Source organism: Schistocerca gregaria, chromosome 2 (assembly GCF_023897955.1).
Source record: "Schistocerca gregaria isolate iqSchGreg1 chromosome 2, iqSchGreg1.2, whole genome shotgun sequence".
Taxonomy (NCBI): domain Eukaryota; kingdom Metazoa; phylum Arthropoda; class Insecta; order Orthoptera; family Acrididae; genus Schistocerca; species Schistocerca gregaria.
Genome location: NC_064921.1, coordinates 710,148,481 through 710,166,635, shown reverse-complemented (window position 1 = coordinate 710,166,635; position 18,155 = coordinate 710,148,481). Strand labels below are relative to the sequence as shown.

Sequence of the window (18,155 nt, the reverse complement as noted above, 5' to 3'; positions counted from 1 at the left end):
CATTCGTCTAGAACAACGTAGCAAATCTACACTGGCTGCACAACGGCATGGCTGCAGCAGCGAAAAAAAGTTTAAAGAAACCCACATATTTGTTAAGCATCCAGGTTTAATAAAATACAATTTAGGAGAAGTTATCGAAATGGTAAAATACACCAACAACATAAACAGACAGAATGGAATCAGGTTTGCCCCATCTTGGCAGCCAGTCCTCAGAACCGACAACAAATGTCGCGAGCATTACCAGCGAATAACGGGTATCGTGCAGCCTCGGCCAGCAGAAGAAAAACAGGAGTAGTGGGACAAAGTTCGTTCTGCGCCACTTTTGATTTCACATTGTAATGCAAATTGATTAAATTTTGACAGCTGATTGATTTATGATCCCCTTCCCCCTTAACCTATTGATCTCCTGGGGATAATCCGTTCTTCCACGAAACTTCTCTACTCCTCCCCTACCCCTCCTCCTCTCCCAACCCTCTGGAAACTTTCAACCCCCCTCCCTCCCCCCACAGGCCTGCACACAGTACTCTCTCATATACTCCACAGACCAGAATCATGCTAATGCCCTGAAAAAAAGCTTCAGATTTCAGAAACCCTTTGATATCGATACCTCAGAAATTCCTGTCGAAACACTTGCTCGCGTGTGGCACAATAACCCCAGCTTTTTCCTGAACAAAGTAGTGCATACCAGGGGCCTCCCCCTCCTCTCCAGTTGTGGATGTGTTAGAAATATTCCCCTATCAGACTGATTGACTAATTAATTAAATCTGCAGCCTATGTATACAGGCAGTTTTTCCTTGCTTCGTGTTAAGGACACTAGGAGTGGCATATTTGGTGGGATTTGATCCCACAACTGCCAGTTTCCAAACCCTGTTTTTCCCCTTATGTGTATTTTCTTTCTTTTCCTCCTATTAGAGGATACCGGCACAGTTAGGTCATTTGGTAGGAAGTCCATTACGTTGGAAGTAGCTGAAAAATTCATGTTTTGGCTCAATCACATTGTCTGTCCGTAAAAAGTGTGTGGGAGGGGCTGGACAGATGAATGCTCGCAATATCACTATTGGAAACAATAAACTGATCACCCAGAAATTTGACATCATGATTGGGTTTTTGAGGCAGTATATAATTCCTAAATTGTTTCTCTGTGCTGCGCTATGTGATCAAAAGTATCTGGACACCTGGCTGAAAATGACTTATTAGTTCGTGGAGCCCTCCATCGGTAATGTTGGAATTCAGTATGGTCTTAGCCCACCCTTAGCGTTGATGACAGCTCCCACTATCGTGGCATACATTCAATCATGTGCTGGAAGGTTTCTTAGGGAACGGTACCCATTCTTCACAGAGTGTTGCACCGAGGAGAGGTATCGATGTTGGTTGGTGATGCCTGGCATGGAGTCGGCGTTCCAAAATATCCCAAAGGTGTTCTATTGGATTCCGGTCAGGGCTCTGTGCGGGACAGTCCATTATAGGGATGTTATTCTCATGCAATCACTCTGCGACAGGCCATGCATTATACTCGATCGTGTTGAAAGATGCAGTCGCCATCCCCCAATTGCTCTTCAACAGTGGTAACAAACAAGATGCTTAAAACATCAATTTAGGCCTGTGCTGTGGTAGTGCCACACAAAAAAACAATGGGTGCAAGTACCGTCCATGAAAAACACAACCACACCATAGCACCACCACTTCCTAACTCTACTGTTGGCACTACTCACGCTGGCAGATGACTTTCAGTGGGCATTCGCCATATCCTCGCCTTTCCATCGGATCACCACATTGTGAACTGTGGTTCGTCACTCCACACACGTTTTTCCACCTCTCAATCGTCCAATGTTTACGCTCCTTACACCAAGCGAGGCGTCGTTTGGCATTCATCGGCGTGATGTATGGCTTATGAGCAGCTGCTCGACCTCTCAGTAAGTATCATAGTACTTGCAGCGGATCCTGATGCAGTTTCAAATTCCTGTGTGGTAGTCCACATAGATGCCTGCCTGTTACACATTACCACCCTCTTCAACTATGAGCAGTCTCTTGTCAGTCAGCAGACGAGGTCGGCCTGGACACTTTTCTGTCGCATGTGTCCCTTCACGTTTCCACTTCAGAATCACATTGGAAACAGTGGACTAGGGATGTTTAGGGGTGTGGAGATCTTGCTTACAGATGTATGACACCAGTGATACCCAGTCACCTGGCCATGTTCGAAGACCGTGCGTTTTGCATAGCGCCCCATTCTGCTCTCTCACGATGTATAAAGACTGCTGCTGTCGCTGATATGGTGTACGTGGCAGTAGGTGGCAGCACAGTGCACCTAATATTAATAACGTATGTTTTTTGGGGTGTCTGGATACAACAACAAATACCACTGCAAGACGAGTCCACTGCAGTATACTGAGAAGCACTTAACATGACAAACTTAAACCACAATCCAATCTGCAGTAGTAGTCAGAGGTTGCTGAAACACTTGCACATCCTGTGCACTTGTGCCCGATTGCCCAAACACAGCGGCGCACTGCACACTACAAATCGCTAGCTGCCACCGTGGGTGCACATCTCAGCGATCGCGGCCGGTCTGCAGCTGGACTCGGTCCACCATAGACTACTGCCCGATTGTAGAGCGTGTCCAGGATGACTGGAGTGGTTGTAATTCGGATGTTATCAATATGTCCAACGTCAACACTCGCAGGATTGAATCTTCTCAAATATCCACGTAAAAATCAGAGAATACTCCCATGCATACGATCACAAAAGCTGCCCAATACATACTGAGCATTATTTTGCTATTTTGCTACTGCTGATACGGTTGTACCCACCTGACCAGATCAGAGGCTTAGGTATACCTCCCGCCTTAATTAACAAATGTCAGTTCGTTCTGGACACTGGCTCCCTCTGCCATGCTCACAGACACCAGGCAGATATGTGCTAGGAAAACAGCTACATATTAGTCAGAGCAATCAAAATTAAATATTACGATCATAGCGCCAATCTGGGAACATCCAACAATGAGTGAAGTACCGGAAATACCTCCTGCTGACGACTGAAAAGATCTGCATCTATATCCTTTTTGTGACTGGACATAATTTTCCATGTAAAATCTTTCAACCCCATTATAGCTATCGATGCGCTGAAACCACAATTCCCAATGTGAAACCCATACCTTCCTTACGACTAGGCATTGTCAATTTCTTTACTCGTGTTGGAACAATAGCCATAGTATCTTTACACTCCAACGCATGCTTTAGAAGCCCATTTATCACAGTGAATCTATTGCCCATCCCCTTCTAGGTACAATACTTCCCCAAAAACTGAATGCTAGTGACACGATAAGATATTGAGCGAAAACCAGTGATCGATGCACATGCTCCATTTGTTCTTATTGCGAGAGGTACCAGCGTGTCTTAGGAAGACAGACATAATCGTCTTATAAGCGAGCAGATATTAAAAACTCGATCGCAACGATCTTCACCCTGGATAAAAAAGCGGTCTTGGTTCTACGGCCACACACAAGTATCACCAACGATATCCAATTTAAAAATTTTACATTCATTGTAAATCGAAGAGTTGTACTGCTTCTAAATGGTGTGATCTTTCACTCAAATACTGTGACAGTAAATACAGATGGTAATCGTGGGATTTATATTAACAGACCGAAATTTCAGGTGCTTGTATCCAGCAATGTAAGCTCGTAATAAAACTTTGCAGCCCCCTCATACTGATGCAAGATATTTGCCACACTAACAAACAGCATTTGTAACGAATTCTATCTGGATACCATGTAGACAGTTAGCAGAGGTCCTGTGATGCATCCATGTGATTATAGATGAGGCAGTATGATTGCCGATTGAGATTGATCTCATAAGGTGCATGGTATGCTATGTGAGCTATCACCTAAAAATGCAATGGTAGATTGAGCTCATAAGAAATATACAAAATCCTATGACCAATAAACCTGCTATTCAAATGTGTAGTGTTACACTTTGTAGTAGAAATGCTGTCTGTGATTTGGAATCAAATCTTTCCATTTAACTACACTCCTGGAAATGGAAAGAAGAACATATTGACACCGGTGTGTCAGACCCACCATACTTGCTCCGGACACTGCGAGAGGGCTGTACAAGCAATGATCACACGCACGGCACAGCGGACACACCAGGAACCGCGGTGTTGGCCGTCGAATGGCGCTAGCTGCGCAGCATTTGTGCACCGCCGCCGTCAGTGTCAGCCAGTTTGCCGTGGCATACGGAGCTCCATCGCAGTCTTTAACACTGGTAGCATGCCGCGACAGCGTGGACGTGAACCGTATGTGCAGTTGACGGACTTTGAGCGAGGGCTCCATCATGCATAAACTACACGTTTCTTCTTAACCATTTGTTATACCATCACAACACTATCTACTATACACCGATGTTGTTGTTGCTGTTGTTGTGTTCTACAGTCCATAGACTGGTTTGATGCAGCTGACCATGCTACTCTATCCTGCGCAAGCCTCTTCATCACCAAGTAACTATTGCAACTACATCCTTCTGAATCTGCTTACTGTACTCATCTCTTTGTCTCCCTCTACGATTATTACCTCTCATGCTTCCTTTATAGTCAGGCCGTGCCACAAATTTCTCTTCTCTCCAATTCTATTCAGTGCCTCCTCATTAGTTATGTGATCTGTCCATCTAACCTTCAGGATTCTCCTGTAGCACTGCATGTCAAAAGCTTCTATTCTTTTGTTGTCTGAAATGGTTATCATCCATGTTTCACTTCCATACATGGCTACACTCAACACCAATACTTTCAGAAAAGATTTTCTGACACTTAAATCTATACTCGATGTTAAGAACTTTCTCTTCTTCAGAAACGCTTTTATTGCCATTGCCATTCTACATTTTACATCCACTCTGCATCGACAGTTATTTTGCTGCCCAAGTAGCAAAACTCATCTTCTACTCTAAGTGTCTCATTTCCTTACCTAATTCCATCAGCATCACCTGATTTAATTCTAATACATTCCATTATCATCGTTTTGCTTTTGTTGACATTCATCTTATATCCTCCTTTCAAGACACTGTCCATTACATTCAACTGGTCTTCCAAGTCCTTTTCTCTCTCTGATAGAATTACAATAGAATGTTTTTATTAATTCTCCTGGACTTTAATTCCTACTCCAAATTTTACTTTGGTTTCTTTTACTACTTGCTCAATATACAAATCAAATAACATTTGGGAAAAGCTCTCCCTTCTCAAAACTGCTGGCTCTCCCAAGGGTATCAGTAGTTCTAACGGAATGTTGTCTACTTCCAGGAGCTTGTTTCGACTTAAGTCTTTCAGTTCTCTGTCAAATTCTTCACACGTATCATATCTCCCATCTCGTCTTCATCTACGTCCTCTTTCATTTCCATAATACTGCCCTCAGGTGTATCGCCCTTGTATAGACCCCCTACATACTCCTTCCATCTTTGTGCTTTTCCTTCTTTGCTTAGGACTGCTCTTCTATCTGAGCTCTTGATATTCATACAGGTGGTTCTTCTTCTTCCAAAGGTCTATTTAATTTTCCCGTAGACGGCATATATCTTAACCCTAGCGCTGTTTGCTTCTACGAGAACATCCTCTATCCATTCCTGCTTAGCCATTTTGAACTTCCTGTCGAGCTCATTTTTTACATGTTTGTGTTCCATTTCACCTGCTTCATTTACTGCATTTTTATGTTTTCTCATGTAGTCAATTAAATTCAACATTTCTCGTGTTGCTCATGGATATCTACTAATCCTCGTCTTTTTGCCTACCTGGTCCTCTGCTGCTTTGACTATTTAATCCCTCAAAGCTACTCACTCTTCTTCTACTGTATTCTTTCGCCCTGTTATTATCATCCTTTCCCTAATGCTCTTTGCTAAATTCTACTAGGCAGCTTCCTCTTCATTCCTTTCCTCCAGTCCATATTCACCGACAACTTTTCCTTCCCTTCCTCTTCCTACTATCGAATTCCAGTCCCCAATGACTATTAAATTTTCGTCTCCCTTAACTATCTCAATAATTTTTTTTATCTCATCTTACATCTCTTCAATCTCTTCATCATCTGCGGAGTTATGTGCCATACACAATTGTATGCTGTGGTGGGTATGAGCTTCGTGTCTACATTGGCTATAATAATGCATTCACTGTCCTGTTCATAGTAGCTCACCCACATTCCTATTTTCTTATTCATTATTAAACCTATTCCATACTACCCCTAACTGATTTTGTATTTATAAACTGGACCCACCTGACCAGAATTCTTCTTTGTCCTACAGCCAAACTTCAGTAATTCCCACCATATCTAAGTTCAATCTATATTTCCCTTTTTAAATTTTCTAACCTACCTACCTGATCAAGGGGTCTGACATTCCACGCTTCGATCCGTAGAACGCGAGATTTCAAATGTTCAAATTTGTGTGAATTCCTAAGGGACCAAACTGCTAAGGTCATTGGTCCCTAGATGAACACACTACTTAAACTAACTTATGCTAAGAACAACACACACACACACAGGACCGAGAGAGCACTCGAATCTCCGGCGGCAGGGGCTGCGCCATCCGTAACATGGCGCCTCAAACCCCGCGGCCACTCGGCGCGGCTTACACCAGATTTGTTTCTCCTTATAACAACGTCTCCTGAGTAGTCACCACCCAGAGATCCAAATGGGAAACTACTTTACCTCTAGAATATTTTACCAAAGAGGATGCCATTATCATTTAACCATAGAGCTGCATTGTTTGGTGAAAATTACGGCTGTAGTTTCCCCTTGCTTTGAGCCATTCACAGTACCAGCACAGCAAGGCGATTTTTTTTTTTTTTGTGTTACAAGACCATATCAATTGATCATCCCGACTGTTCCTCCTGCAACTACTGCAGAGGCTGCTATCCCTCTTCACGACCACAATATTGTCTGGACTCTCAAAAGAGACCCCTTCGTTATGACTGCATCTACAGTACGGCTATCTGTATCACTGTAGCACTATCCACCGATAGAGGTTGCTAACCATCCGCGCATCTGCAGAGATCGCGTGCTCTTCGATGAGTGTCGTAAGACTTGTATGGAACAGTCTCCGTTAAATACCAATTATGGACTCAGCTCACCCTGTTCCTTCGCGAGACGTGGAATGTATCAGGTGTAGTACCCTATAACTTCTAGTCAGCTTGAAATTAAATCGGCAACATTGTTGTAGGGAGGGCTTTAATCTACAAAATTTTATCTCAAGAATGTGAGAATACTTTGTGACTCCTATCCACAGAGGGAAAGGTGTACATCGCCGGCCAGCGTGGCCGAGCGGTCTAGGCGCTTCAGTGTGGAAATGCGCGACCGCTACGGTCGCAGGTTCGAATCCTGCCTCGGGCATGGATGTATGTGATGTCCTTAGGTTAGTTAGGTTTAAGTAGTTCTAAGTTATAGGGGACTGATGACCTCAGATGTTAAGTCCAATAGTGCTCAGAGCCATTTGAACCAAAGATGGACATCGTAATCATGAATGATCCACTATGATCGAAGATACCTTACTGCGTAGTAAGGGATAGGTGTCGTCAGTAAGACTGATGTGGAACAGTCTTCGGTGAATAGCATTTAGGGACTCAGTTCTCTTGCTGCACGAGAAGTGAAATGTAGTCGGTATAGTACCCTACTCCTATCCAGCTGCAGATTAATTCAGTGACAGTGTTGCTGTGAGGGTTGGTCAAACACAATGCGGGGAAATCTTTCAATTTCAGACTTTTTCCTATGAATGCGAAATACTCTAGAACTCCCATCCACGTAGGGAAAGACGTGCAATCGTAATCACAAATCATGCACACTGATAGGAGTGCTGGAATTATGTAGATTAACTAACTGCATCGATGTAGGACGCTGTCTGGTATAGTTGGGTGTATATGTTCAAGAATTAACCATAAATGGACGTACACTCCTGGAAATGGAAAACAGAACACATTGAAACCGGTGTGTCAGACCCACCATACTTGCTCCGGACACTGCGAGACTGCTGTACAAGCAATGATCACACACACGGCACAGCGGACACACCAGGAACCGCGGTGTTGGCCGTCGAATGGCGCTAACTGCGCAGCATTTGTGCACCGCCGCCGTCAGTGTCAGCCAGTTTTCCGTGGCATACGGAGCTCCATCGCAGTCTTTAACACTGGTAGCATGCCGCGACAGCGTGGACGTGAACCGTATGTGCAGTTGACGGACTTTGAGCGAGGGCGTATAGTGGGCATGCGGGAGGCCGGGTGGACGTACCGCCGAATTGCTCAACACGTGGGGCGTGCGGTCTCCACAGTGCATCGATGTTGTCGCCAGTGGTCGGCGGAAGGTGCACGTGCCCGTCGACCTGGGACCGGACCGCAGCGACGCACGGATGCACGCCAAGACCGTAGGATCCTACGCAGTGCCGTAGGGGACCGCACCGCCACTTCCCAGCAAATTAGGGACACTGTTGCTCCTGGGGTATCGGCGAGGACCATTCGCAACCGTCTCCATGAAGCTGGGCTACGGTCCCGCACACCGTTAGGCCGTCTTCCGCTCACGCCCCAACATCGTGCAGCCCGCCTCCAGTGGTGTCGCGACAGGCGTGAATGGAGGGACGAATGGAGACGTGTCGTCTTCAGCGATGAGAGTCGCTTCTGCCTTGGTGCCAATGATGGTCGTATGCGTGTTTGGCGCCGTGCAGGTGAGCGCCACAATCAGGATTGCATACGACCGAGGCACTCAGGGCCAACACCCGGCATCATGGTATGGGGAGCGATCTCCTACATTGGCCGTACACCTCTGGTGATCGTCGAGGGGACACTGAATAGTGCACGGTACATCCAAACCGTCATCGAACCATTCCTAGACCGGCAAGGGAACTTGCTGTTCCAATAGGACAATGCACGTCCGCATGTATCCCATGCCACCCAACGTGCTCTAGAAGGTGTAAGTCAACTACCCTGGCCAGCAAGATCTCCGGATCTGTCCCCCATTGAGCATGTTTGGGACTGGATGAAGCGTCGTCTCACGCGGTCTGCACGTCCAGCACGAACGCCGGTCCAACTGAGGCGCCAGGTGGAAATGGCATGGCAAGCCGTTCCACAGGACTACATCCAGCATCTCTGCGATCGTCTCCATGGGAGAATAGCAGTCTGCATTGCTGCGAAAGGTGGATATACCCTGTACTAGTGCCGACATTGTGCATGCTCTGTTGCCTGTGTCTATCTGCCTGTAGTTCTGTCAGTGTGATCATGTGATGTATCTGACCCCAGGAATGTGTCAATAAAGTTTCCCCTTCCTGGGACAATGAATTCACGGTGTTCTTATTTCAATTTCCAGGAGTGTATCTATCTACACTCGTAATCTAGTATATGGTACATGCACAGTAGTGGAGGGGTGATTTAGCGAAGATGCCGAAACTGGGGAACATGCTGTCATGTCATTGGTCAAAGTAAAACTTACGGAAAAACTACTTACATTGCTAAAATTGATCTTATTATTAACTGTGGTGGTTATACTAGTACATCGTCACACATGGGCAGTATCTTTTCCAACCCATCTATCCACTGGTATGCTGTTGATTACCACATAATGATTGACTAATACCTTTTGTTTGAGATGGAGAGAGAGTCTTGGTGGGAGCAACACCTTCTGGGGCTGACCAGCACCAATACTCTGATCGTATACATGCCTTCAATATGAGCAATCAATGCTATTCGTCTCTTCAGAACGGAACATCTACACATCTGCAACTCTGTCACTGTGGAAGATGACATAAAAGGCAGAGGTCATCAACTTCGGATGTGTGTTTGGAAACGTTCTATAGTGCCGTAAATTCTTTCCGTTTCGGATCTGTTGTGAATTGTCAATATAAACACTGCCTCTGTCTTTTATTTTAGCCATCCTATTTGTTTTTGAAGCAGCATAGTTTGCACCACGGGATGTCCAGCTTTTTGTGAGAGCCAATGGATCAAAATATGTTAATATCAGTTTGGCACCTGACACAGATGTCGAAGTTATGGTAGAAAAAAAAAATGTATAGCTGTAGTCATAAACTGATTCAATGTGTTACAGCAAAGAAATAGTGTATCCAACTACTTATGAAACAACAACACAAGACACCGTTTCTTTGTGGTTGATAGTCTGTTTGATATGGTTCGCCTACAGTATGGGTGACGAAAGTTTGCACTGGTCTGTAGAAACGACTTTGATCACTGGACACCTGCTCCTGTGGGCCAGTACCTGTATATTTAATAGGATACACCACATATGCTCGGTCTCACAATGCAGACGGTATTTGTTTTCGATCTATGGGAAGAAAGGAATGCAACAATATCTTATTGAGATCTCTACTGGGTGCTATTTGTGAAGTTTTTATAGTTCGTAATTTTTCTCCGTTGGATGGTACAAAATAACCAGGAAGGAGGGAATGTTAGGGTGACAGGCATGAATGCACCCTAAAGGACGCAGGTCTCCTTTGGGCTCCTATACCTGTATGTAGTTTGGAAATATACCACAATGCAGGAGCAAAATTCTTATCCTTCCTAATTTTCCCGGTAGGAAAGACCGCCATAACTCCTTGTACGATCTTTTCTACTACCTCGTTTCAGCAGAAATCTTTGTTTGACGCTAGCCTTTCACAAAAACACGGTCTTGTCGTATTAAGTCAGCTCACCCTGTTTCTCCACAGGATGGAGAAGGTGGTAGATACAGTGCTCAAACTTCTGCTCGGTTCCGACTTAAACTGGAACGATCACATGGACGAAGCTACATGGAGGATGAGAAGAGACTGAGGAACACTTGCAAGATGCAGAGACACCATCTAAAACCACACTGCTGGTGTGCTGTATGGGGTCCTTAGCAGATAGGTTCGAAAAGGGTGACTCACTTCGAGATGTGAGAGTGCCATGGGTATCATGCACCAGTTGCTGTAATTACTAAAACATATCTCCATAGGATCGAACGAAATTATGTACTTGAATGGAGAGACCTGATTCCAAATCACGGACAGCATTTCTACTAAAAAGTGTAACACTGTAGATCTGAAAACCCGGTGTATTGGTCATAGGATTTTTTATATTTCTTATGACTTCAGTCTAGCATTGCATTTTAAGTGGTTGCTCACATGTAATCATTCTCAATCAACCATCATCCTCCCTCAACTGTAACCCCACAGATACATCACAGAACCTCTGCTGCACTGTCTATATGGTATCGAGATAGAGCTCATTACAAATATTGTTTGTTAGTGTGGGAAATATCTACCATCAGCATGAGGGAGTTGCAAATATTGGCTTAATACCATGTACCTTAGCCACCTAACTTTTACTTTCGGTGAGTTTGGTGGCTATGTCCACCTGTACTTTCGATCTTTTAATACACACCCCACGATCACCACCTATTTTCATTGTCACGGTATTTGTGTGGAAGACCATATCATTTTGAAGCAATACCACACTTCGTTTTATAAAGCATGTATAAATTTTAAATTGGGTATCTTTGGTGATACTTGTGTGTGCCTGTAGAACCAAGACTGCTTTTTTTATGCAGGGTGATAGTAAAATGATCGTCGCGATCGCGTTTTTAATAGCTTATAAGACGATTACGTACCACTCGCAAGAAAAACAAATGGAGCATGTCCATCGATCACGGATTTTCACTCGATATGTTTAGTGTCACTAGCATTCAGTTATTGGCGAAGTATTACACCTAGTAAGAGATGTGTGATAGATTCGCTGTAATCAGTTGGATTATAAAGTATATGTTGCGGTGTAAAGTTCCTGTGGTCATCGTTCCGATATGTGCAAAGAAAATGATAATGCCCAGTCGTAAGGGAGGTATGGATTTGATGTGGGAAATTGCAATTTCAGCGCATCGATAGCCATAAGGCATATGGGGGATGTAAAATTTTACGTGACAAATTATCTCCAGTCACAAGAAGGATAAAGGTATTGATAGATATTTATCCGATTTTTACGTGGATATTTGAGAAGATTCAATATGACGAGTGTTGGCGTTGGACATACTGATAACATCCGAGTTCCAACCAGTCCAGTCATCCTGGACACCCTCCACAACTGGGTGGTCCTCTACAGATGGCCGTCTACCTGCAGACTTCGTGCAATCACTGAGAAATGCGTCCTATGGTAGCCACTAGTGTTGCGCAGCATTTGGCCTGAGGCAATGCATGTTGACATCTGAACATGACAACTGCTAATATGGATTGAATCGTGGTTTAAGTGTATCATGTTTAGTGCTTCTCAGTACATTGCAGTGGACTGTCTTGCAGTGGTATTTGTTGTTGTCGTGTCTATGCTATCATGCAGTAGGCCCTTCCTCTTCCTTACAAATGTAGCAGAGAGAACCTATTTAGGAATTCTATCATGCTTTAAATGCCCAATCGCAATGTCAAATTCCTGACTGATCAAGATATTATTTCCAATTATGGTATTGCAATTGAGCTGAAATGTGAAATACCTTCAATGAAACAGACTTCCTAGAAAATGACCTAACTGTGCCAGTATCCACCAAGAGGCGGCAAGGGATAAAGCATCCGTAAGGCGGGAGTAGGGTTAGGAAACTGGGCAGTTGCAGGATCGAACCCCACCAAACATACCACTTCACTAGAAGTGGTATGTCCTTAATATCCAGTATGAGGTATTCAACTTTCGCTTCTCAGAAACACAAAGATTAAGCTTTCAAAAACAGTGACTCGCGACGTTTTGCTGTATCTGAAGTCAAATGTTGTCCACTGAGAAATGTAAATCTATAAATTTATAATTTGTAGTACGACTTATTTTAATTTCTAATGTCAGCTGTAATAATTAATAACGGATATCGTGACATTTTAACCAAGTCAGCATCTGCATTCATGGGCAACTGTCAGTTCTGTTTACCGGTAAGGCAACTGTCAGTACTGTTAACTAGTAATTTGAAAGACGGTGAAAATGTGGAACAGTGAAGATTGTTGTTCATAAACAGTGGTTTCCTTTGTTATGTCAGTTGAGCTAATCAGAGGTCAACAGTGGCAGGTAGTTTTAGTATCTTGATTAATGTTGTTTATGTTGTTCATGTAACAGTTCAAATTAGTGGAATAAACTATTATTAGACATTAGCTTCATATGTTATAAATATGCCTGCGCCTAGACCAGGCTGTGAGGCCATCAGCCAGTCAACGTGTGATGAACAGAAGCTACTTATAGTTTCGGAATGAAGTCCGAGAAACAGAATAGGAGAGATTTCTCGTCATTGCTAGCTGAAAAACCCTAGCCAGAAAGAACTTCCTGTCCGGATGCACCACTGCAAGCGACGACTGTCAGCCAACACGTGAGTTGTCTCCCACATTTGCTACTAGGTACAAACAGCAATGCATTGTGGGTTGGCCGGCCGCGGCAGCCGAGCGGTTCTAGGCGCTTCAGTCCGGAACCGAGCTGCTGCTACGATCGCAGATTCGAATCCTGCTTCGGGCATGGGTGTGTGTGATGTCCTTAGGTTAGTTAGGTTTAAGTAGTTCTACGTTCTAGGGGACTGATGACCTCCAATGTTAAGTCCCATAGTGCTCAGAGCCATTTGAACCATAGTGGGTTGTTTGTCAGCATATTCCACAGGAACAAACAACTTTTGCCGAAGTGATGATTCTGGTTGGCATGTGCACCACAACGAGTTCTATTTGAATATTGCAGGAGAATACTAAAGAGAAAAGCTAGAAATAAAATAAAAATCTCAATCAACATTTACACACACTACGTGACGTACTATAATCAAAAAAAGAATATGTAGTGCTGAGCAGCAGCCCCACAGCCAGTCAGTGTTATCGGCCCCTGGGAAACCTCATAGTGACCTAGGAAATAGCTGTCATAGAATTACTATTAAAGTACATTGCTGACTCTTTTCAAATTGAATCCGTTTTCACAGTGACACCTCATACTGTCCAATTCAGATAACAAAGCTTAAGTAAACTAAGTGTACAAAAATCTGAGACAGTGCCATAACCATCTTATTCCACAGTGGGACGTATTCAAGACGGAGGCGCTGGTGCTGGCCGAGGTGTTGCCCACGGCGCACGAGGCTCTGAAACGGGTGGAGGGCACATCTTTCCGTCCACTGACGGCCACGTGCCTGCACCACGGAGCCACACCCAGGGCCTTCCTCGTGATGGACGACCTCGTGGCGGCCGGCTATCGACTGGCGGATGCGGATCGACCTCTCGACTACCAGCACTGCGAGGTGGTGATGCGAGCGTACGCGCGCCTCCATGCTGGTACAGCCTACGTGCTTAGCAAGCGCCCTGACTGTGGTACCCAACTCTATGTCGATTACTTCAGCACTGAGGACTTGGAGTTTATTCTGCGGCCGATGATGCGAAGTACGTTTTCCGCTGTTGCCGATTTCGTGAAGAGAATTCCCAGCTATGAACATTACGCAGACAAGTATATGGAGCTCACAGATACATTACTGCCACTGATGAGAAAGACGTTGAAGAAAAAAGTACAAGATACTAAGCTGAAGGTACTGGTTCATGGTGACTGCTGGAAGAACAACATGATGTTCAAGTACTCAGCAGGGGAGGTTGTTGATGTGCGGTTCGTCGATTTTCAGGTATGTGTGTCACCTATTCAGTGACATGTCTATTCTGTGAGTCTACTTGTCTACCTGAGATGTTTTGAAAATGTGCATTGCAGTTCCCAGGGGTGCCCAGCCTTACAGTGGTGTTGTTATAGTACATTCATAAAAACAGTAATTTGCTTTATTTGCTGCCTGAGTTAAAGAACAATGTGAGTGCTAGTAGCGATATCTAGTAGGACAGCAAGTAAATGTTATTACTGTGTCTCCATGGTAGATGGCAGTCAAACTGTGCATCTTGACTCAGTTGTTTTCATTCAGTAATAATTAGTTTAAAGATTAGTTTTGTCGACTGCAATTCGTTTTTAATTGTTTTGTGTCTTCTGTGATTTGTGTCCCTCTGTCAGAATGGACAAATTATTAAATGTAAGTACAAAAGGTGATATTTCGAATGTGTCATACAGTTTTAAAGACATGAATATACGAAAATGTAATAAATATGATGACAGACAGATGAATTCTGGTATTACATGTAGGGCAGAATGTTGCACCACTGGAATACTCTTCGGAATTTAACCTACAGCCGGCTGTGTAATAGATTAATATATTGTCTTTGTCTTTTTTTAAACAATGGCACTCACCCTTTATGTGCTGCAGTCTTCTTCTGAAGTTAGAAACATTACTAGATAAAATTAATGTTTTTCCAAATATGAAAACATGTTCCAAGCTACAACATGGTCATGTACCTAGGAACAAAGATTCTCTTGAAATTTAAAGGCTTTGCATTTCAGATTATCTTGACAATACTGTACTATTACACTTCTACACGATCATGAGCATAGGAGAAATCAAATTAAGCAAGAGGACTATAAGAAAACCAGTTACAAGCTAAATACATCTTGAAACTGAAGCTATTGGAAAATCTGCATTTTCAAGATATAAAATCATTAAAATATTAACGAAACTCAGTTAATTTGCAAATATCACGTGTTCAGTGGTAAAAGACCTCCTTCTGTTTAAAGGAACAAGATGGTGCACGACCCACAAAGTGTGACTTAACCTTCATACATAATATAACTAGACTTAAAACGTATAGAATTTTACTTGCTATAAAATTCTGTAACTGAAGAACTGACAGTATATTCGAAATAGCTTTAATATATCATACAGTATTTAAATATATAGAATTCAAAATATATAGAAATGTTTCACAAAACACAACCTCATGTCTAGCGACAACAAAAACTGTAGAAAATAATTGAAGCTGCTTATGGCAGTCTCTACTGCACATTCCTTTTATGTGATTCTAAAATCAGTCACTAGACTGTAGTACCAATCCAAAAACATCAGGTGTTCTGATGTACACCATCCTCTAGGTACAACAGTCTCTTTTACTACTACTGGAAATAAAGAATGTGTATTTTGTGTCATTTGTATCAAAATCCTAGTTACTGAAAGCATGCTTCCTAATCAAATGAAACAATGTTTCGAATCAGATTGCGATAGTTTGGTGAACAAATCAGGGGAATGCTTCTCACACAAGTTGAAAGAAATGACACAAAAATACTTGTCACTAAACAAGCAACGATTCCTACAATGGCTTTTGTTTCGTCTATCTGTAGCAAAGAGAAATAAATGAACACCGCAGTAGAAGACCTTACTTTATAAGCAGCACTGGAGACGGTATCTCAAAAATGTGTGTGAAATCCTATGGGACTTAACTGCTAAGGTCATCAGTCCCTAAGCTTACACACTACGTAATCTAAATTATCCTAAGGACAAACACACACACACACACACACCCATGCCCGAGGGAGGACTCGAACCTCTGCCGGGACCAGCCGCACAGTCCATGACTGCAGCGCCTTACACCGAAACGGTATCTATTATGATAGGTGAGTCAGCTGCCCAGTAACTGGCAAGTGTGTCTTTGTCAGACAACACTATCATTAGTCGCAAAATACTCGGTATGGCTGACGGCGTTAATGGTCAGTTGATTGAAAAACTCAAATTTGAATTTCGCTATTCAAATGGATGAAGTTATAGACAATCACAATGATATGCATCTAATTTGTTACATGCGGTTTATGCATGGCGACAAATGTCATGAAAATTTTCTTTCCTGTGGGAAAATTTGGAACAAAGTCAATAGGGCCCCTTGAAATACTACACAATATTTAAGGAGAAAACAGCATCAGGAAAACTTTGTAGAAGGGTGTTCAAATGTTATGGCTCTCTGTTGTGCTCAGTTGCAAGCTTTGTTCCATAAAGAGGCTCCTCACACTATTTAAACATACTGTCTTATTCACCAAGAAGCACTGCCTTCAAAAAGAGTGAGTCCCATTCTTCACGAGGTTTTCCAATTAGTGATCTAAGTCTTTTTTCATTGCACTTCAGTGAGGAAAAAAGAAGGGTTTTAGTTCACTTTAAAAATTTGGTTGCATTAAGAAGTTTTTGATATTAATCAGTCAACCTGAAACTGAATAAGTAGAAAATTATTGCAGTCAGCTTCGAACTGGAAGTTTGTTAAATAATCCCTTATTTTGAATTGAAGTCAAAAAGAGGCATTTTACTATTAATGATATAATTGTGCTATCAAGTTCTGTTTCAGGAATTACAAAATCAATACGATAGCTGCTAACTTTTTATATTAGCATTTAAATTCTATAAACAATTCCAATTTTTATGTATATCCACTGTAAAAACAATTTGTTTATATTTATAAACATTACCTAAAAATAGCCGGTCAGTGTGCCGAGCGGTTCTATGGACTTCAGCCTGGAACCGTGCGACCGATACGGTCGCAGGTTCAAATCCTGCGTCAGGCATGGATGTGTGTGATGTCCTTAGGTTAGTTAGGTTTAAGTAGTTCTAAGTTCTCGGGGACTGACTACCTCAGATGTTAAGTCCCACAGTGCTCAGAACCATTTGAACTATTTTGAACCTAAAAATAAAAATATTCCCTCAAAATCTTCAAGGTCATTCTGTAACTATATGCTATTTAGGTGCTATAGGAAAAATAAGTAAAATAAATATCCAAAAAAATAAAAAAATGTGAATCTTAAAATTTAAATTATATCATCCTCGAATGTAAACCAATTATATATTGCAAGAACCAGTCTGAAAGAAGTATGAGTATGATTGGCTGAAATAAGCAGAACGACAAAATAGTAGCCCTACCAGCTTTCCAATCCTATATGCGAATAGACGAGCTTAGCTTGTTTTATACGAAAATAATTTTCCACAATATGGCATGGTATTTTTTTGAAGAAAACACACTGAAACGTTTTATATTGCTTGGAAATAAGGTGGCCTTTAATCTGAAAACTGTTTTCGGAGCAGTTTTGGTGTTAGTTGAATTTTCTACATAGTTATCTTCAAAGCTTTAATTACTCGATCAAACAGTATCTCATTTTGTGCCAAGCTGGCCATAATTATTTAACAGAAACTGTTTTTGCACGTAAAATTCGAACGGTGCACATACAAATCGTGCCATTAGCTTGGCGTTAATTTCAGCCCAATTACAATCTTTTGCGAGAAGAACGAATTGATTTGCCTGAGTGTCAGCTTCGGTTCGTAGTTCAAAACTTTCTTAAACACATAACTATAGTAAGAC

At 42.6% G+C, this 18,155-nt stretch overlaps 1 protein-coding gene across 1 annotated transcript in view; it reads left to right on the top strand.

Moving 5' to 3' along the window:
- Positions 1 to 18,155, top strand: part of LOC126334826 (uncharacterized) — a 59,246-nt gene that overhangs the window by 28,537 nt on the left and 12,554 nt on the right. The window contains exon 3 of the mRNA XM_049997486.1: positions 13,985 to 14,575. Coding sequence (XP_049853443.1) covers positions 13,985 to 14,575 — 591 coding nt within the window. The remainder of the gene's footprint in view (positions 1 to 13,984; positions 14,576 to 18,155) is intronic.